General features: G+C 47.2%; 1 protein-coding gene across 11 annotated transcripts; it reads left to right on the top strand.

Annotated features, from left to right (window-relative positions):
• Positions 1–7,506: 7,506 nt before the first annotated feature.
• LOC133898752 (pentatricopeptide repeat-containing protein At4g19440, chloroplastic-like) lies at positions 7,507–14,748 on the top strand. 11 transcript variants are annotated; one of them, XM_062339445.1, is made up of 6 exons: positions 7,507–10,274; positions 10,590–10,757; positions 11,818–12,018; positions 12,181–12,291; positions 13,038–13,280; positions 13,394–13,897. In XM_062339445.1, exon 1 carries the CDS (start codon positions 7,513–7,515, stop codon positions 9,976–9,978), a length of 2,466 nt encoding a protein of 821 aa, XP_062195429.1. In that variant the 5' UTR covers positions 7,507–7,512; the 3' UTR covers positions 9,979–10,274; positions 10,590–10,757; positions 11,818–12,018; positions 12,181–12,291; positions 13,038–13,280; positions 13,394–13,897. The 11 variants fall into 11 exon arrangements, with proteins under 11 accessions (XP_062195429.1, XP_062195431.1, XP_062195426.1 ...); XM_062339447.1 differs by lacking the exons at positions 11,818–12,018; positions 12,181–12,291 and adding an exon at positions 14,474–14,748 and having other exon boundaries at positions 13,394–13,453; XM_062339442.1 differs by lacking the exon at positions 12,181–12,291.
• The last annotated feature ends 6,426 nt before the right edge of the window (positions 14,749–21,174 follow it).

The following is a 21,174-nucleotide window of genomic DNA, read 5'->3' as shown; positions in this document are numbered from 1 at the left end:
CTACCCTTTGGATCCACCAATTATATTAATCATAATAAATTAAACCTACATGGCAATTAATTGCATATAGAGAACAAATAATGAGTGCGTGATGAGTTAAGTGAACATGCGGAACAAAGTGAGCATTTATCCTAATACATGAGTGTAGTCAGATAGCTTTTTTAAACCTATTCCTTCATTCAGTTATTCTGTTATCGTCTATTTTGTCTAAACTTTTCCCCACACAGCCTGTTACATAATGGGCGTTGAGCTTTCAGCAAATATAATAAACCTAATCACAACTTTAAGTTTATTACACCTTAAGTATCAAAATAGTTCGGCATAATAAATCTAATCAACATGATTACATCTACTAGCCATATCATCTAACCCTGAACTAGATAAAGGGTAATTGATACAAAACCATGGTTTACACACCTCCATAGCAGTCAAGCAAGAGCTCTGGAACCTTGGCGTAATTAGACCTTGAGTCTAGAACGTGCTTAGAACATACTCTAATTAGAGGGATCTAATTCTGCACTTATTACTAGGCTAATTATCCAACTAGACTAGCATAAACTAATCTAGTGTTGCTTATAATCCTGCACGTTTAAGTGTCTTAGCTTGTGTTTGAATAAGCCAGCCGATGTGTCAATGGCTGAGCGAGTCTTCAAGGCTCAACACATGGATAGCATGCGGAGCGCGTCATCAGGAGCTGCGCGGTGTGGATGCTGGACGTGGGATGGCACGGCCGATGGAGCGACATGCCGCGCATGTAGGGCAGTTAGATGCCACGATTTGCTTCAGTATTCCTTTATATGTTCAGCTAATACATGGAGAAAAGCTGCCAGTTCTTGCGGCACCAAAACTCTATGTTCGTGTTGTGTTCTTGCGTGAGTGGAAGCGATCGCCGGCGACAGGAGCTCGCCGGGATTACAACATTTGGTATTCAGAGCCGGTGGAGAGGACCTGGTTGCGATCGCGGCAAGGCGCTGTCGCTGGAATCGAGACTCGGCGATCCACGCTGCTCTCATGGTGGGTGCCGGCAACACGACTCCTCCTGGCTCTCCCAGCAAGTCCGCCAAGAATGGCAAGGACGGTGCTAGTGGCAGCGGCAAGAGGGAGGTGGTGCGCGTCGTACGGGAGATCGGCGGATCGGCCAACTGGCCGCTCCTCACGAAGACGAATTACACCGAGTGGGCCTTGGTCATGAAGATCAAGATGCAGGCGAGGAACCTGTGGGATGCCATCGAGCCTGGCACCGTCTGCCTGCAGGAGGATCGCCTGGCGCTGGACGCGATCACCAGCGCGGTTCCGCCAGAGATGGTGGCGTCTCTGGCTGTGAAGAACACTGCGGTGGAGGCGTGGGAGGCGGTGAAATCCATGCGCATCGGCAGCGAGTCGGTGCGGAAGTTGAAGGCGCAGCGCCTACGACGGGAGTTCGAGGGGATCCGCTTCAAGCAGGGCGAGTCCGTCGACGACTTCGTCATCCGTCTCTCCAACCTCGTCGCTGCGCTGAGTACCGTCGACGAGATCATCGAGGAGAGCAAGGTCGTCGAGAAGCTGCTCCACATCGTCCCCAAGCGCCTCTCCACGGTCGCCGTCGCCATCGAGGTCACCGCCGACCTGTCAAAGATCACGCTGGAGGACGTCGGTGGGAGACTCCGCGCGGCAGACGAGCGCGAGGCAGAGGACGACGAGCCTCCACCGGTGCGAGCGGACGGCAAACTGTACCTCACGGAGGAGCAGTGGCTTGCGCTTTCGCGGGAACGCTAGAAGGGTGAGGGATCCTCTGCCGGGGCCAAGTCCGGCAATCGCCGGAGGCGGCTGCGTCACGGTGCACCCAGCGGCGACGGGTCGAGCTCTGGAGTAGGCCGAGATGTCGGCAAGGACGAGTGTCGCCGATGCGGGAAGACGGGACACTGGGCACGTGATTGCCACTCGAAGCCCAAGAACGGGGTGGCACACACTGCCCAAGCTGAAGAGGACGAGCCCACTCTGTTGATGGCGAGGGTGAGCTCGATCCAGAACCAACCCAGGTCGTCGGTCGACGAATTCAACGCTCCGCTGTCGGCGATCTCGACGTCGCAGGAGGGAACCCTGGTCCACCTCGTGGAGGCACGGGCGTTCGCACAACTGAACGAGGAGGGGGCTGTCAATGACGCCCTCTGGTACCTCGACACGGGGGCGACCAACCACATGACTAGCTCGCGCGCCGTCTTCTCCGAGATCGACGACAGCATCTATGGCACGGTGAGGTTCGGCGATGGGTCACTGGTCAACATCGAAGGGCGTGGAACGGTGCTCTTCGCCTGCAAGACCGGCGAGCACCGGCAACTCACCGACGTCTACTACATCCCGCGCCTCGACACCAATCTCATCAGCATCGGCCAGCTGGACGAGAACGGCTACGACATCCACATCGAGCACGGGGTGATGCGGATCCGTGACGAGCAGAGGCGTTTTCTTGCTCGGGTGCGGCGCTCCTCCAACCGCCTGTACACCATCCGCCTCCACATCGCGCGTCCTGTGTGCTTGACGACGCGGTGTGTCGACGAGGCGTGGAGGTGGCACCAGCGCTTCGGGCACATCAGCTTCCAGGCACTGCGCAAGCTCTCGAACGGCAACATGGTACACGCCCTGCCGCACATTGACCACGTTGATCAGGTGTGCGATAACTGTCTGGCCGGGAAGCAGCGGCGGAACGCGTTCCCGGCGCAAGCGCGGCGCAGGGCGGCGGGTGTCCTCGACCTGGTGCACGGCGACATCTGCGGGCCCATCGCGCCGACGACACCAAATGGCAACCGCTATTTCTTGCTGCTGGTAGATGACCTGAGCCGCTTCATGTGGCTCTATCTTCTCGCGAGCAAGGACCAGGCACCGGCGGCGATCCGGCGGTTCAAGGCGGCGGCAGAAGTGGAGTCCGAGCGCAGGCTCAAGGTGCTGCGCACAGATCGAGGTGGGGAGTTCACCTCAGTGGAGTTTGGGGCGTACTGCATAGAAGAAGGCGTTCAGCGGCAGCTCACGGCCCCCTACTCGCCGCAGCAGAACGGGGTCGTCGAGCGGCGCAATCAGACCATCGTTGGCATGGCAAGAAGCATGATGAAGGCGAAGGGCCTCCCAGGAACGTTCTGGGGCGAGGCTGTCACGACGGCGGTGTTCATCCTCAACAGATCGCCCACGCACAGCCTCGACGGGAAGACGCCTTACGAGGCTTGGCATGGAGAGCGGCCGGCGGTAAGCTTCTTGCGCACATTTGGTTGCATTGCACATGTGCGGAACATGAAGCCACATCTGAAGAAGTTGGAGGATCGGAGCACGCCGATGATCTTCATCGGCTACGAAGCGGGATCGAAGGCCTACCAGGTGTTCAACCCAGTGGATGGTCGCGTGCATGTGACGCGCGACGCCGTGTTCGACGAGGTGACCCAGTGGGACTGGGGTGCTGGCTTTGGAGGAGAGGATGACGGCGTCGCCGACACGTTCACCGTCGAGTTCCCGGCGTACATCGAAGACATGGTCATGGGGGGTGAGCCGGTGGGGGGGGAGCCCCACAGGCGTGAACTCCCCGCCCACGGCCACGACGTCATCAATGGTCATCGCGCCCACGACACCCGCGACGCCCGTACCTGTCACGACGCACGCGTCACCTGAGCCCATCGAGTACGCGTCACCGCCGACCGACGCACATGACGCACTGGACGCGGATCACGACAACGACGCTCCGGTGCGTTTTCGCACGCTCGACAACGTGCTGGGACCAGGCACCCCGCCTGGGCTCGCAACGCGGGTGCTCGACGGCGGAGAGCTGTTGTTCACCACGGCGGAGGAGCCGACGTCGTTCAAGGAGTCTGAACAACATCAGTGCTGGCGGCGCGCGATGGAGGACGAGATGAGGTCGATCGAAGAGAACAAGACATGGAGCCTCGTTGACCTCCCCACGGGCCACAAGCCCATAGGCTTGAAGTGGGTGTTCAAGGTCAAGCGGGATGAGCACGGCGTGATTGTGAAGCACAAGGCGCGCTTGGTGGCGAAGGGGTACATCCAGCTCCCAGGGATCGACTTCGAGGAAGTCTTTGCTCCGGTGGCGCGCCTGGAGTCTGTTCGACTGCTACTGGCCGTGGCGGCGCATGAAGGATGGGAGGTCCATCACATGGACGTGAAGAGCGCGTTCCTGAACGGGGACTTGCAGGAGGAGGTGTATGTCTCCCAACCCGCTGGCTTCATCGTCGACGGCGCCGAGCACAAGGTGCTGCGGCTCTGGAAAGCCCTCTACGGTCTACGTCAAGCGCCCAGGGCCTGGAATGCCAAGCTCGACGGTAGTCTTCTGTCGCTTGGTTTCCAGAAGAGCACGGTGGAGCATGGTGTGTACGTTCGCGGCAAGGGAGAGGCGCGGCTCGTCGTCGGGGTGTACGTCGACGATCTGATCATCACGGGACGCAACAGCATCAGCAAGTTCAAGGCTGAAATGATGAAGCTGTTCAAGATGAGCGATCTAGGATTGCTGTCTTACTACCTTGGCCTTGAGGTGCGGCAGATGAAGGACGGGATCAGCATTGGGAAGGCCGCCTATGCTGCAAAGCTAGTTGAGCGGAGCGGCATGGCAGGCTGCAATGTCTGTACCGTGCCCATGGAGTCCCGGTTGAAGCTGAGCAAGACGAGCGAGAGCCCCCTGGTGGACGCGACGGAGTATCATAGCATCGTGGGAGGACTCCGGTACCTGGTGAACACGCGACCAGACATCGCATACACGGTGGGATATGTGAGCCATTTTCTGGAGAAGCCACACAAGGATCACCTTGCGGCGGTGAAGCATCTCCTCCGGTACGTGGCTGGTACACTTGATCATGGCGTGTTCTACAGTAGGAGGAAGAAAGGAGACCATCGGCTGATCGGCTACAGCGACAGCGATCATGCCGGTGACGTAGATGATCGGAGGAGCACCAGCGGTGTGCTGTACTGCCTCGGTCAGAGCCCCATCACCTGGCAATCGAGCAAGCAGAGGGTGGTGGCGCTCTCCTCGTGCGAGGCGGAGTACATTGCCGCGGCAGCAGGTGCGTGTCAAGGAGTATGGTTGGCTCGGTTACTGAGGGACCTCATCGGCTCGGAGCCTGGAGCACCATTGCTCAGGGTGGACAATAAGTCCGCCATTGATCTCAGCAAGAACCTCGTCCATCACGACAGAAGCAAGCATATAGATACAAAATTTCACTACATCAGGGAGTGCGTGGATGGCGGGAAGATCATCCTCGAGCAGATTTCTACCAGGGATCAGCTTGCGGACATTCTGACGAAGTCATTGGGTCACGTCTTGTTCCAAGAGCTGCGTGATCGTATTGGCATCGTCAACCTCAAGTCTCTACGTCAGGATTAGGAGGAGAATGTTGCTTATAATCCTGCACGTTTAAGTGTCTTAGCTTGTGTTTGAATAAGCCAGCTGATGTGTCAATGGCTGAGCGAGTCTTCAGGGCTCAACGCATGGATAGCATGCGGAGCGCGTCATCAGGAGCTGCGCGGTGTGGATGCTGGACGTGGGATGGCACGACCGATGGAGCGACATGCCGCGCATGTAGGGCAGTTAGATGCCACGATTTGCTTCAGTATTCCTTTATATGTTCAGCTAATACATGGAGAAAAGCTGCCAGTTCTTGCAGCACCAAAACTCTGTGTTCGTGTTGTGTTCTTGCGTGAGTGGAAGCGATCGCCGACGATAGGAGCTCGCCGGGATTACAACATCTAGAAAACTAGATAACTTCTTGAAGGCAGTGTGCCGAGTTTTTGACGAAAGGTGGCTCTGAACTCGAGATCGAATGCTCTAGGGGTCAAAACCTTCTGTATTTATAGCTGCCATAGGTTGGTGGCGCTGATGTCCGGTAGGAATCCTTCTCCAATGTCATTAAAAGAAGTGGCAATGATTTTCTCTAGAGTAACCTTAGGTTTAAATTATCGATCTCATAAGTACATAAAGGTTTGTACCAAAATATCGTGCGGATCCTAACCTAAAAAAATCTCCTAAACCGTATCATCGTACAAGTGAAATATTGTATTGATTGAATAGAGAAAATAAAATAAATGTAGAAATAAAATAACAGTAGTAAGAATGAAAAGTAGGATTTTAGCAATTTATAAAAAGAAGGGTAAGGGTATGGGTGCAATGTAGCTAGTGTTTCGTGCAACAAGGATTTGATCTACAAAGATAAATGTAAAATTAAATATAACCATAAAAGATACAAATACTCAACGTTTCGACGACACACCCTCATATTCCTTATCCTCTCGCTTCCCTTTTAGATAAGTCAATTATGCTTCGATGTCTGCGAACACATAACTTAAGCTGTTTATAGTCAAAGAGCTTGACTTCTTCTCTACCTTTGGTTTTTCTTCCCAACATCATTCCAACATTGGACGTTCGATCAAGGTATTTGGCTTTTAGGTTTTGGCACATTATTTAAACTACTTACTACATCCGTTCTAAAATAGATATTATTTTAGAATATGTGTAATCGAATTTCAAAAACTTTGACTATTAATACATACAAATTTGTTAGGATTCGACATAAGCAAATGATATGAGTGGATTGACATGAAAAATAATTTCATGTTGTTATATTTTAACAAATTTCACTAGTAAATAATTATAAAATTAATATTAGAACATATGTATTAAAGACTGTGATCAATGTGCTAGATAAATAAAAAAAATAGAGGTAGTAGTATAAACTGGCCAATTAACCCTCTTGAATTCTTGATGAGCAAGCCTAAACCTAATTCGGATTCATCTCGAGTCACCACCGATTCCGAAGCCACCATGCCCTTAGGTCATCTCTAATTGAATCTCTGCGATTTTTTTTTTGAGGGATTCCTATTTCTTTTAGCGTTCTAATGGTTTTCATTCGCGATTTTCGTCACGAAAGAATCCCATTTCCATTCATTTCATCATGAGGTTTTTTTTTTCTTTTACGAATCCGCTCAATGAGAAATTATTAATAATAAAGTAAAAGTAAAATTAATAGAAATAGGATTAGGAATCAGGAAAGAAATATAGTTGTGATGATCTTACTAGCCTCCGACGCGTCCCTCCTCCCAGCCTCCCACCCGCCGACCCAATCTGCGCCGTCCATCATCCCGCGTGGCCAATCGCCACCCTCCATTCGACCTCCCCTTAGGCAGTGTTTGGTTCGTGGGACGGGGTGGGACGGAGCGGTTCCATCCCGTTTTTGAGCTGTTTGGTTGGAGTTCAGTGGGATGGGATGGTTCTGAATCAGAGAATATTTTTCAAAGATTCAGGACGGATCCGTTCCGAAAAAAAAGCTGAACGCAGCCATCCCACTTGGGACGGGTCACTGACATTGGACCCGAAATCTAAAATGGACTCGTTACATCCCACCCACCAAACAAACATCTGATTCCGGACCATCCCATTCCATCCCTAAATATATGAATGGAATCATCCCATCCCACCTCGCTCTCCAAACAAACACTACCTTAATTTCTCAAGGCCCTCGCCCCCACCGTCCGCATCACACATCCGCCATGAAACCACCACCACCACGCCTCCTCCACCTCCTCCTCCTCCGCCGCCACCGCCACCGCCACCGCCACCGCCACCGACACCTTTCCTCCGGCACCGATGCCGTCGCAGCTGCCGTGGAGATCGACGGCGCGCTTGCCGCGGCGCCCTCCCCCGATGCAACGCGCGATCTCGCCGCCCTTCTCCGCCGCCTCGGCAGGCACGGTCTCGCATCCGCCCTCTCGTCCCTCCCGGCCCCACTCCCTGCCGCCTCCGCCCTCCGCCTCCTCCATCATGTACTCTCCTATAACGGCCCCGCCGCCTCCACCTCCTGCCGCGGCCACGGCGATGACGACGACCTCCTCTCCCTGCGCGTCTCCGCGCTCCTCCTCGCCTCGCTCGTCGCCGATCGCTCCGCGCTCCCCTCTGCGCGCCGCCTCCTCTCGCGGCTCCTCCGCGCACACCCTCTCCCCGTCGCCGTGGCGGCTGTCGCGGACACCGCATCCAAGCCCGCATCGGACCTCCTCGTCCACGCCTGCCTCAACTCCACCGCACCTGGATCCCTGTCGCGTGCCACCGACGCCTTCCGCGTGCTCTCCTCACGTGGCGCCTCCCCGTCCATCAAAACCTGCAATATCCTTGTCGAGGCCCTGGGCCGCGCTGGCCAACTGGACGCTGCCCGCAAGGTGTTTGACGAAATGCACAATGGCAAGAACGTCGCCCCAGACGAGTACACATACACGTCGTTGATTAAGGCACTCTGCAGGGCTGGCAAGGTGGATGCTGCTTTTGAGATGTTTGCAGCATTACGGCGAGCTGAGCTGCACCCGACAGTAGTGACTTACAATGTGTTGATGGATGCACTGTGCAAGAGTGGGAGGGTGGAAGAGGCCTTCCAGTTGAAGGGGAGGATGGTCGAAGGCAGGGTGAGACCAAGCGTGGTCACTTTTGGCATCTTGATCAATGGTCTTGCCAGGAGCGATCAGTTTGGGAAGGTCGGTTCAGTATTGCAGGAGATGGAAGGTTTTGGGATCACTGCCAATGAGATTATTTACAATGAGATGATTGGTTGGCATTGTAGGAAGGGGCATTGCTCAGAGGCACTTAGGCTGTTTGATGAAATGGTCTCAAAGGTGATGAAGCCGACAGCCGTGACTTACCACTTGATTGTGAATGCTCTATGCAAGGAAGGGGATATGGAGCGTGCTGAGCAGATATTGGATGAGATGTTGTCAGCTGGGATGACAGCTCATTGTGGCTTGTTTAATACAGTGGTTTCATGGCTTCTTCAAAGAACTGGAAGACTGGACTCGGTGGTAAGGCTTATAACAGAAATGGTTGCAAGAGGTATGAAACCAAATGATGCTCTGATGACAGCTTGCACCCAGGAGCTTTGTAAAAGAGGGAAACACCAAGAAGCGGCTGGAATTTTGTTCAAAGTGTTGGGCAAAGGTTTAGCTGTCAATATTGCAACATCCAATGCATTGATTCATGGGCTTTGCGAAGGAAACAATATGAAAGAAGCTACTAAGGTTCTAAGGGCCATGGTGAATAAAGGGGTTAAATTGGATAGCATCACATATAACATAATGATTCAAGGTTGCTGCAAAGAAAGTAAAGTGGAGGAAGCGATTCAACTACGTGATGACATGATCAAAAGCGGGTTTAAGCCTGATCATTTCACATTTAATACTTTCCTACATGCTTATTGCAATCTGGGTAAAATGGAAGAGGTCCTTCATCTGTTGGATCAGATGAAAAGTGAGGGCCTTAAGCCAGATATTGTGACATATGGTACCATAATAGATGGTTATTGTAAAGCAAAGGATATTCAGAAGGCAGATGAATATTTTGTTGAGTTGACAAAAAATGGGTTAAAACCAAATGTTGTCATCTATAATGCTCTTATTGGTGGTCATGGTAGGAATGGTAACATTTCCGATGCAATTGGTGTTCTTGACACTATGAACTCTAATGGCATACAACCAACTGCTGTAACTTACTGCAGTCTTATGCATTGGATGTGTCATGCTGGTCTTGTTGAAGAGGCCAAGACCATTTTTGCACAATGTATGGAAAAGAACATTGAGTTAGGAGTAATTGGCTACACAGTCATGATTAATGGTTTTTGCAAAATAGGAAAAATTGATGAAGCTGTGATGTACTTTAAGGAAATGTGTTCCAGGGATATAGCTCCTAATAAGATTACTTACACCACTCTAATGTTTGCCTATTGCAAATCTGGCAACAGCAAAGAAGCCTCCAAGCTTTTTGATGAGATGGTGAGCTCAGGCATTGTTCCTGATAGTGTTTCCTACAATACGCTAATTTCAGGGTGTTGTGAGATAGATTCGTTGGATAAGGCTATAGAAATTCCTGCTCAAATGTCCTCAAGAGTTTTGCCACAAGATGATTGTTCGTACAATGCATTGGTTAGTGGAGTAGCTACACCGTGGTGCCAGAAAGAAGCTGCTTCCAGTGCTGAATGATGTGTAATCAAGGAGCCACAGGGCACCGACTGCTTTTTGTGACAGGTATCATCCAAGCATGAAGAGGAACTAGGGAGAATATGTGGACGCTCACCTCACTTTTGGTTGTATGGCAGTATGGCTTATGCATCTAGCAAACATGCCGCTCATGGTTATCAACCTGTTACCATGGAGGACAGTCCAACAGTAGCAGTAGGCAGTCCGAAGGTTTATAAGTTGTAAAGTATACATGGTCATCAACCTGCTTCGAGAGCCATCATGGGGCGGCCACAGAGTTCACTTGGGCCTTATATCTGGTAAAGTGTGTTCTCTTCTCTTATTAAGTTTTTATTTGTTTAGATTTCCTTGTCTAAATCAACCCTTAATTGATTTGTTTTGATTTTATCAAAGGCTACAGCAAATTTTTTGTTCTATACTCCAGTCACGTTTGGTGTTCATGCTAATGAGTAACTGAAATAGGCTGAATCTTTTTCTAGGTAAGTAGTTGTTTTGTTGGTGTAGCGCACTATAGCTTGAGAAAATGTTAACAATGGTTAACAACTAAATCAACTTGAGAGCCCAGTGTATAGTTGATGATCTATGCTGAGATGATAATTAAATAAAAATACAAGGTCATGGACACGGGTGCGGGTGTCGGAGTCCGACTTATGTCGGGGCGTCCGATTCGGCAAAAAAATTTGGGACACGCCAAATACCACTTGGAATCCGACACGGATACGCAAGTGTCCGACTCGGCGAAAAAATTTGGACACGGGTGTCCGGGTAACACAGACCAAAAGGTAAGGGAATTATTCCCCCCCATCTAATGTTAAGACTGTTATTAAAACATTAACTTTATTCTGTTATCATTTGAACTGATTCTACATTGGTATTCCGTGGTCTCGTCTATACATACAACCAATATGATCCTTGTTAGTAGTTCAACTGTACTGTTTAGATTAATATCATTTGCAGAACTGTTACACTTCTATTGGCAATACTTATATGACAGTCCCTTTTACTTGACTGATGCAAACTTTGTGCTGCTATTTTCTTTAAAAAGTTTGAGAAGTTTTGCTTGATGCATTATTGTTTAATTGATAATTGTCATGTGCAAATTGAACACACTAGGACCCACAATATAGATGATTGACTTTGACCACATTTTTCACTTTTCAGAATCGTAATACCATCTATCTATCAGTATGTAAGACACCCAGTTATATGCAAGTTATATATGGACTTATTGATATTATAATAATTGAAATGAAGCATGCGCTTTTAGAATCAACACAGTAAAGAACCTATAATTAGGGCCGATCCAGGACACTATTCATACAAGAACCATATGCTAGCATTTCTTTTGAGTTTAACTCAAGAGGTCAATAAATGAAATTCTCATAGGATATCTAAACTCTTGCTTGTGCCATGCACATGTTCATTCGTTCACTACTTGTTTTCCTTTCGTACCATCTGAGACCTAGCTTTATATCTAACCTATGGAACTTTTAATCAGTCCAAGAGCTTCAATTATGCACTTCACTTCCTCCAAATGAGATTTCAACTTGCCTTTTGTAATGACCTTGGGAATAAATACAGTTGCCTTTTTTTTTCTGCAAATATTGTGTTCGATTGGTTGCACTCTGACTTTTAATAATCCAAATTGTTTGTTCTGGTTGCTGTCAATTAGTTATTTGCTATTCCGCTTGTGTGCTGCTTGCAGCCCTGCACTACCTGCAGTCCCACACCTGTGGTTACAACATACATAAGGAACTGCAGTAGTATTAGCCGTTTTATTATCACTAAGTATTTTGTAATCATGCAACAAAATAATCAGGCTTCATAAAATCTGTAAGTCAGGTTGCACGCATACCCTGCTGGGCATGATGTTTGGTGGGTGACCTTGCTACACTAGGCAGAGGGCACTCCAGCATGTGTTGGCATAGCAGACAACAGACCCAGTGATCGAAGGACCCATCGACACTGGTATTTGCGCATTGACCACTGGTCAGGCAAGACTAGCCGCTGATTTCTCTATCTACTAACTACTATTATAAAGAGGTAATTTTATCATCCGACCTCCCTCAGTTTCCCTGCCTAGAATAAAACCAGAAAAATATCATCGTCCAGTGCTATGGAAAACCCCCTAAGTAAAACCAGACGAAGCTGACATGTGGGCTTAAATTGCCATGTATGACCATTTTTGACTATTTAAATGGCCAGACCGTGTAACCAGCCGTTTATGCCCTAAAGTATGCGGCTGGCCATCGACTAGCGTCTACACGCCGACTAGTCGGACTGCATGGCTGTTTAGGAGAACACTGAATAATTCAGGTAAGAGAGTGATTAGTAACCCATTCAGTTTGGTTTCATGCATCTAAGTTAGCACTTATGGGGCAAAGCTTCCGCTTGCCCATAAATCTTGCAGCTTTTAGTTTCTTGTTGGTGTGTTTGCATAAGAATTTTGGAAAGTTCGTTTGGACGCTTAGATATGGCAAAGCAGCATTGTAATGAAACTGTATTACAGTTTAGACTTGAGAACTAAATTATATTTTCTAATTGATTTTTAGTAGCCAGTCAGATAGACTGCTCCCTTTTCTCGATTGTTCAGCTCCCTTTATTTAGTTAAATTGTTATACATACAACCAATATGATGCCAGTGTGTCCGAAAATAAAACTAAAAACAGAATAGAAAGCCTGTTCACACCGTCATTAAGAGCTAAACTGGGTGGGAATGCAGAATATGTTTTCAATATTCAAGAATGAATATTGAAATGACAACGTTTAGTCTTTTCATTTCATAATTTGCAGTGATATAGTGCAACCATTCTCATGTTCTAACTTGGCATAGCATATTGGGCTCAAAACCTATGCACAAGCTATTTGTGCTTATTTTCTGATTATCAGCTACTTGATGTCTCTGGAGAACTAATGAACTTGGAGTGGACATTGTTGTGTAATTAGCTTATGCTATATCTTTCAGTATTCCATTGTCCTAGGAAAACTTATGATTCTTAATTAGAAGGTAGCTGAGCAAAGATAAGTAAAACACGGCTAATTTTTTATTTTTCCATTATAAGGTCTCGAGATCCATTGGTATGTTTACTTCATGAAGCCGGAGTGCTGCACGGAACACTTCTTATTGTCCCCCCTATTGCATTGAAGAGGCCAGCTCTTAGCGGCTAGCACTGATCCGCTGAAACATCAGTTTATGTTTGACACTGAAACCAAATGACCAATTGCTGGTATTTGCTTCAGATGGTGTTTGGGAGCATCTCATTGATGATGATGCAGTGCTAATTGTCTTCAAGAATTCCAGAACAGTAAGTTTTACTATGACGTCAACATCTTCTAATTGTGTCATCATGTGGTACTATGTTTCAATTGTTTACTATGGGTAATTAAGTAACACCAATCTTATTCAAATTTCGTGCAGGGAATTGCTAACAGATTAGTAAAGTTCAAATGTGAAGAAGCCATATGGAAGAGAGTTCAGGTACCATAAAGCCATTAGTGTCGTTGTGATCTATCATAACTTCCACTGCAGGGACTGTTGCACCAGGATTGTCGACTTGAGTAGCAACTGCACCACTGCTCTCGTCAACATCTAATCCTCTAACGTCGGCCCAGCTGAAAACCTTTACAAGCTTTTCAGATCAAGTTCAAATGACTGGGACAGCTTGATGCAGGCAGCATTGTTTGGTACTGTAGCACGATTTGCCTGCTCTCGTGCTGCCTGCCAAAGTAGTTTCAGTTGGAAATTAGAGATAGAATGATCAGTTTCCTTGTTAGTTGAGTTTACTGCTCTATAAATATATTCAATGTATTAGAAACAAGTTTCCATAGAGATGGTTTCTTAGGAGCAAGTCAACCAATCCCTATAAATGGGACATCATGTATCCATTATGAATCAAGCAAGAAAAAATTGATGTCTTTCCCAGTCTAAAGTTCTCTCGTCCCAGTCTATAGCCTATCATCCCCCTCTAATGCCCTAATCCTCTTAAAGCCATGCTGTCTGGGCATCTTCAGCATGGTAGTTATCCCAAGCTTTTAGTTAGTCTATTTCTGGTTGGTAAATGCTTTAGTTGCATATCTGTACATTAATTGCAGTGGCATTACCATAGTACGAACTTGAAATGTACAGAAAGAGTGTGGGTTTGTGGCACTTTAGTGTTGGATAAACTTAATTGGTTTTGGCCTATGTTGCACAATTGGCTAATTGCATCATTTTATGTACCTTTTCATCAATATGCTTGACCAGCAATGTGCCTGTGCATTAGAGCGGGTTAATTAAGCAGTATTTCATACTGAAGTATCGTGAAATAGTTGATTATGAACGGAAAGTTAGTTGGAACCAAAGAATATATACTCCGCTTGCGAACTGAAAGTTGAGACGAGTTGAGACCTGAGAACATAATACTCTTTGCGTTATTTTCCCTTAACATTACTGTTTCTCGGAAACTTCACTTCCTTTAATATATAATCTTTGTGGATTTGTCTGAAAAATACTGTGCAGGTGTACAAGCCATCGACTGAGCAACGCGTGAACTCAGGTTTCAACTGATCAAAGAACAGGGAACCCTTCATTTAGGTTATTCATTTTTCATGGTTTTAGTGTCTATGACATCTTATGCACTACGCATTGAGCTTGGAATTTTGTTCCAGTGATTTACTATCCATATAGGCTTTGTACCTTGTGTTGAGGTACTCCAATCATTGACTTTTCTAAATATCGGTGTACGAAGCAATGTAAAAAGGTTGCCATCAGAAAAAAAAGGATGTTAGGGCCGAGCAGTGACTTAAAGTTTGGAATCTTCAATTGTTTTATATATTCTCAGTTATCATAACTCGTGCAAGCTTATTTTTCGCTGAAAAAAGCCTTTCCAAAAAGAAGAGGCTGTTACGTTTTCGCAACTTCTTTCTTTTCTGTAGTTAACTAAATCTGGTAGTTATCTCCTATTCTTTGCTTTATTTCTTGCGCATTTCCTGTTCACTGCTTGGTTGATTCAACAGCCTGATAAAATTGTTTCAGTGAATTGCAAATCACTTGGGTATTTGGAAGGTTGATGTGTTCTTTTTTCTAGGTCAGTTTCAGAGAGTGAACATCTTGGCATGTTAGACTTAGATTTCAGTCTTTTTGATTATACGCCCTGTATGGCTGTACCACAATAGAAATCAAGAAACAACAGCTAGTTATTTTTTATATAATCATGTCAAACTTCTCACGATAAATTGCCATTCATCTTGTGCTTTAAGGCAGCAAGTTTTTGGCTACAACAAAACCAACCTACAGGAATGGCTTGCTCTTGCTCTCCCTCCCCTGCCCGCTCCCTCGCTGGCGCTCCCTTCTCTGCCGCCTTTGCCTCCCCACCCTCACTGGCGTCCCTCTTTCCCACCACCAACCTTTGCCTCCTCTCCAATGGACTCTGGGCCCATGCTTCGTCGTGATGCTTGGAGACCAGGCTGCTTCCCCTCCGCTCTTTGACTGTTCGCCTAGAAAGCGCTTCTAGCTGAAGGTGTTGCAACGCCTCAACTCGTCGATACACCATCCCTCTTCTTTTGTGCATGGTAGTTTTTTTCTCCTCACTGTGTTTCACCGGTTCACTTTTCGGCTTTCGGAAGCTTTTGTCAATTTGGCTTTGCATTCGATTCTTGGGGCTCCCCAGTGGGTTTCCATGTTAAGTTGGAGTCAGACAGGTATTTCAGATTCTCTGTTGCCTCGAAAGATGTTGACTTTATGATCTATGACCTGCGGCGCCCGATTTCTGAGAGTTTTGATGTCTATTTTCATCTTTGGTGTGATGGGGTCCGGATTGGAGAAGAGAAGAGAGACTTTGGTTGGCTGAGGAAGAAAGACAATGGACAAGCATTTCTCGTATGAGGAAGAAGCTGTCTTATTCCTCCATGCCCAAACGTGTCTCTTTTGCCAAGAAGTTGATCCTTCCCTCCCCTACTGAAAAATTTGTTCCTTCAGATCTTCCGGCTTCTATCATAATTGGTGTTTTTTCTTGTTCCATTTCACAAGGGAGTTGGTTGGTTTTTGCTGCTTGGTTTTCCTCTAGACTATATGAACCTAAACTTTCTTGATCAAGCTTTTGCGCTATTTGGAAAGCTGCTTCATTGGTTAAATGTCTGTTTGATAATGTGGACAGTGTGCTGTGAAGCTTGGTTGTTCGCTAGGGAGTGGAGTGGGGTGGGACAGGTCGCTCATGGACTGTTCCAATTTATGTGCTCAACAATGGGTTTGCGGACTTGCAGCCATAGGATGAGGATGAGATTTCACCTGAGAATGGCAACCCACATCCATTCCCGACGTGGTGGCTCATGGTGAGGCGCAAAATTTGGAGGACCATATTGCTCACCAATGGCAACCTGCTCAGGGTGATCCGGCCTGGGATATTCAGGTTCAGCAGTCAGTGATGGGATGTGAATGATCGAGATAGCGCCTACAAGGGAGGGTGAAAGGTGCTGTTGGGGGAAATACCCTAGCCCATAGGCATTACCAGGGAGTTATCATCTGGTGCTACTCTGGAGCCCTAAGGCTTTGAGCTTCCCACATAGACTACAATCTCTGGAGGTCGTAAGAGCTCATCAGGCTGCCCCTTCTCTAGGCGGGGGAGGCAGCTAGCCTCCGGAGGAAATATCAGCAAAGGAAGGACACCCCCTGTAGTCATCTGACACAAAGTGACCGATGGTTAATGCTAGTGAAAGTAGAGGCCATCCTGACACCTGGGACAATACGGCGTCATGCCGCAATTGATGACTGGCTCTGCATTGCACCCTTACGGTTGCTTACACCACTGTATTTTCCATAATAGATAATATCTTCTAGGTAGGGGTAAAAGTATTTTTACCAGAGCTCGAGCTGTGTAAGTTCGACTGATCCTGGGTCCCTGTAGTATAGCGGTAACTTGTACCGTTATCTCTGTAAGGGCATACTTATACGTTTACACCCCGAATGATACTATAAATACAGACGTCTGGCCACCAGACCAGATGATGATTTTTTTACGATAAATACATTTGGTGTTCCTTCATCTCCACTTCTTCTCTAAGCTTGAGCCATTCGTGTGAGTGTGCTCTCGCCGTACTTGTTCGCATAAGATATTTTCTACCGCCAACAGCGCGCCATCCGTGGGGATATGAACATAGAGGTACAAAGAGAGGTAGGACATCACCAAAGACCACCAAGATGTTAGCCCTAGCAGCCATTACCATCGCCACACATGAAGAAATATGCGTGGCAGCTGTGACCAAACACACCATGTGCTCTCATCAGCTTCGCAGCTAGGTGGAACGACGACCCTCCAGCCAACGATGGCCCAATAGCTTGGACTGGCATGGAGGTCCAAGCCGGCACGGAGGCCTTCCAACAGTGGTGCGCTATTGTGACATTTGAGAAATTTGAGAAATATGAAAATCAAAGTGTGACACGACCTCAAGGAGACATTCGACAAACTTGGGAAGTATCGTATGATGCTTAATTCTGAGAAGTGCTCGTTCGACGTTCCGTCCAGTAAGCTCCTCGACTTTCTAATGTAAAGTCGAGGCATCAAGGCCAATCAACGTAAAATCGAGGCGCTCAACCAAATGTTGTCACCTCGAGCACTGAAAGAAGTTCAAAAATTAACATGATGCATAACAGCTCTTAGTCGATTCATTTCTAGTATGGGCGGGCGAGGGATGCCTTTCTTCAAGCTGCTGAAGAAACACACCGGTTCGAGTGGACAGAAGAAGCGGAGAATGCCATCCAGGATTTAAAAATGTATTTATCATCTCCGTTAATTCTAACACTGCCTAACGAAAAAGATGAGCTATTTTTGACATTGCAGCAACCCCATAAGTTGTAAGCACGGTCCTGGTGGTCGAGCAGGAATGTCCTGAGAAAAAGGCTAAGATCCAAAAATCTATTTACTACATGAGTGAAGTCCTACATGATGCTAAGCTATGGTACCCGCAAGTACATAAGTTGTTATATGCAGTCTTGATGTCTTTCCGGAAGCTACAACACTATTTCCAAGCACACAAGGTCACTGTTGTGACAACGTATTCGCTGAAGGATGTCATACGCAACATGGAGGCTATTGGATGAATCGCGTAATGGGCGATCTAGCTCAATGAGTTCGACGTACACCTATGCACCACGAACAAGTGTTAAGCTGAGAGTACTAGCGGAGTTCATCGTCAAATGGACAAACATCAAAGAAACAAGGCCAAGTGTGGTCGAGGACCACTGGACACTCTTATTTGATGGATCGCTCACGCTTCAAGGCTCGGGGGCTAGCATTGTTCTTAAATCTCCAACGGGTGATAAACTCAAGTGCAAAAGGAGTACCAGTGCTCAGACGACAACATGACGCTTATCCAAACGAGGTGTGAAAGCTCAAGGAAATTTTTTTGAAGGGTTAGAAGTAATGCACATCAGAAGGAGTGATAATTATGGTGTGGATGAACTTACTAGACTCGCTTATTTTCGAGCACCAATGCCCATGAGAGTCTTTATTAAGAAACTCCTCAAATCATCTGTCCCGATAGTTCGGCGAATCTGGTCAAGTCACCAAGGCAGAACTTGCAGACACGATAGCTGCACTACTCGAACAAGAGCAGACTTGGATGACCCCATTCCGAGCCTATCTCGAAGGTCGAGAGGTCCATGATGATGATGCGTCTACAGAGGAAATTGCTCGTATATCCAAGCTATATTCTTTGGTAGACTGCAAGCTCTACCAAAAGGGGAGTAACAGAATCTTGATAAAATGTATCACTCAAGAAGAGGGAAATAAAATATTGCTTGATATCCATGGAGGCATGAGTGGTAATCACACATTTTACTGCACATTGGTTGGAAAAGATTTCCATCAAGGATTTTATTGGCCGACTACCCACCAGGATGCTTCCTAGCTGGTAAAAAAGTGCAAAAGCTGCTAATTTTTTGGAAGGCAGACCACTCGATCAACCCAAGCTCTGGAAACAATTCATCTTTCTTGACCTTTCTCCGTTTGGGGCATGGAAATCTTGGGACTGTTCCCAAGGGCCCAAGGTGGTTATAAGTTCCTATTCGTGGCTATTGACACACTCACTAAGTGGATAAAGGCTGAACTCATGGGGAAGATAACCACAGAAGCGGCTAAGAAGTTCATGAGGAGCATAATTACTCGATTTTGAATTCCACATCGAATAATTACAGGCAATGGTAACCAGTTCCAAAGCGAGACCTTTATCGCGTTCTGTGAAGAATTTGGCATCAAAACTTGTTTCACTTCAATAGCTCACCCTCAAAGTAACGGTCAGGTTGAGCGCACCAACGATATAGTCTTGCAGGGTATCAAAACTGAGTTTTCGACAAGCTAAAAACCTACTCAAAACGATGGGTGAAAGAGCTTCCCTTGGTACTATGGGTCGTTCACACTTCGACTAACAGGGCCACCAGTGAAACTCCTTTCTTCTTAGTCTATGGAGCAGGAGCAGTGCTCCTAATCGAGTTAAAGTAGATCACCTCGAGTGAAAAATTACTCAGAAGACGAGCAAGACAATCACGAGTAGACGATATTAATTTACTCGAGGAGTATCATGATCAGGCATCAATTCGAGTGGCTAAGTATCAACAAGCGTTATGTAGATATCACAGTCAAAAAGTCCAACCCAGGACACTCACTGCTGGAGACCTTGTTTTACGGCTCAACGCCATAAGTTATCACCTAAGTGGGAATGACCCTATATAGTAGTCGAAGTAACTCAACCTGGATCAATACGATTATCTACTCCAAACGATGAGATACTCGAGAACTCGTGGCACATCGACCAACTCCAACAATTCCATTTATAGATAAGGTAAGTTAAAGGTAAGTCGATTACATTCTGATCAGACTAACTATCCTATTACACATTGGTAATAGCAAGGATTCACCTAGCTCTTGCAAATAGTGAAGATCTACCACCTCCAAGAGTTGAAAAGTATGTGTACCCCTACTTGCCCTCAAACGAGTCGAAGAATCTCTTTCGTTCCTTCGTGGAGTGATAGCTAATCGTCCCAGGGATCAGCCGTTGACCAACGTAAAGGCTAGGGAAGGTGGTCGAGGAGAAGACCCTACTGGAGCTGCTGATCGGCGCTGATGATGCCAAATGGCCCCCTGTAGGATGCGAAGGCGAGTTGGCGGTTGTTGAAAGAGAAGACGATCGCATTTTCTTCACCACCGGAGGCTCGGAGGCTCCATCGCTGAAGGCATCGTTGGCAAGCTGGTCGATAATCTCATCAAGATCACCACCATCTTTATTTTCCTCTTGCGTAGCCCGCGTTGCTGACTCCTATGCCGATTGTTCCATGGCATCGGCGTTGAGGAAATGCCAGACGTAGCGGGTGAAGGGTCGATGACCTAAGACGAACATTTTGTTTCTTCTCCTCTTAGGCCTTTCGATTGATTCCTCCTCATCGGAGAAAATGATGAGGACACCAGTTGGAACCATGGCGAGGGGCCTTGGGGCTAAAGGTCCTACTCCTCCTATTTCTGAACATGGTTCAGAGATGACAATGGAATGAAAGCCATGGTTTTAAGCTCTATGAGTTTCTACTGGGCAATGTGTAGGGAGAAAGGAAGGAGACAACGTGAAAATAAATAGTCCCAGATGTACCTGTTTGTAGCTATGGAAATGGCTCATACTGTGGAAACGGTGCTGTCAAGATTTGATAGCGCCGAGTGTGATGACTAGGCCGCCTCGGTCGCTCGGGGCGTTGGGCGTAAGTCGAGGTGCTGCTGAGGCGTTATGACTTGTCTAATCTCTGCAAAGAGGGTTGTGGTGTTATTTATGACACGTTAAAATCAAAGGTTGCGGTGAAAACAAGCACGGGCGGGAGTGAGTTTTTAATGCTTACCTATCCGACTATTTGATTTACACTCGATGACCATAATATAATTGTTGTCGTACACCATAGGGCTTATACTCTCGAGCATGTGGCCGAGAAGAATGAGTCGATACTTATGCTCTACTCTCTGCATGATCCGGTTATCAAGCAGAGAGTCGGAGGCTACATCATGTATTTTTTATGCTTATACTTCACTCTCTATTTAACTATCATGTTAACTAGGGAGTTGGGGGTTACATTGTTTGATGATAGTGTTTATGCTTCACTTTCTACTCAAACTTAGTTGTTGAGCGAAGAGTTAGGGGCCACATCGGGTATCTTATTATGCTATAGCTCTACTCTCTGTCTTGATTATC

Source organism: Phragmites australis, chromosome 18 (genome assembly GCF_958298935.1).
Source record: "Phragmites australis chromosome 18, lpPhrAust1.1, whole genome shotgun sequence".
Classification (NCBI taxonomy): domain Eukaryota; kingdom Viridiplantae; phylum Streptophyta; class Magnoliopsida; order Poales; family Poaceae; genus Phragmites; species Phragmites australis.
This window is presented reverse-complemented; position numbering and strand designations above follow the sequence as displayed.

What these genes read in the sequence shown, in the direction of transcription:
- LOC133898752 (XM_062339447.1), top strand. Translation starts at nt 7,513, where the DNA reads ATGAAACCACCACCACCACGCCTCCTCCACCTCCTCCTCCTCCGCCGC.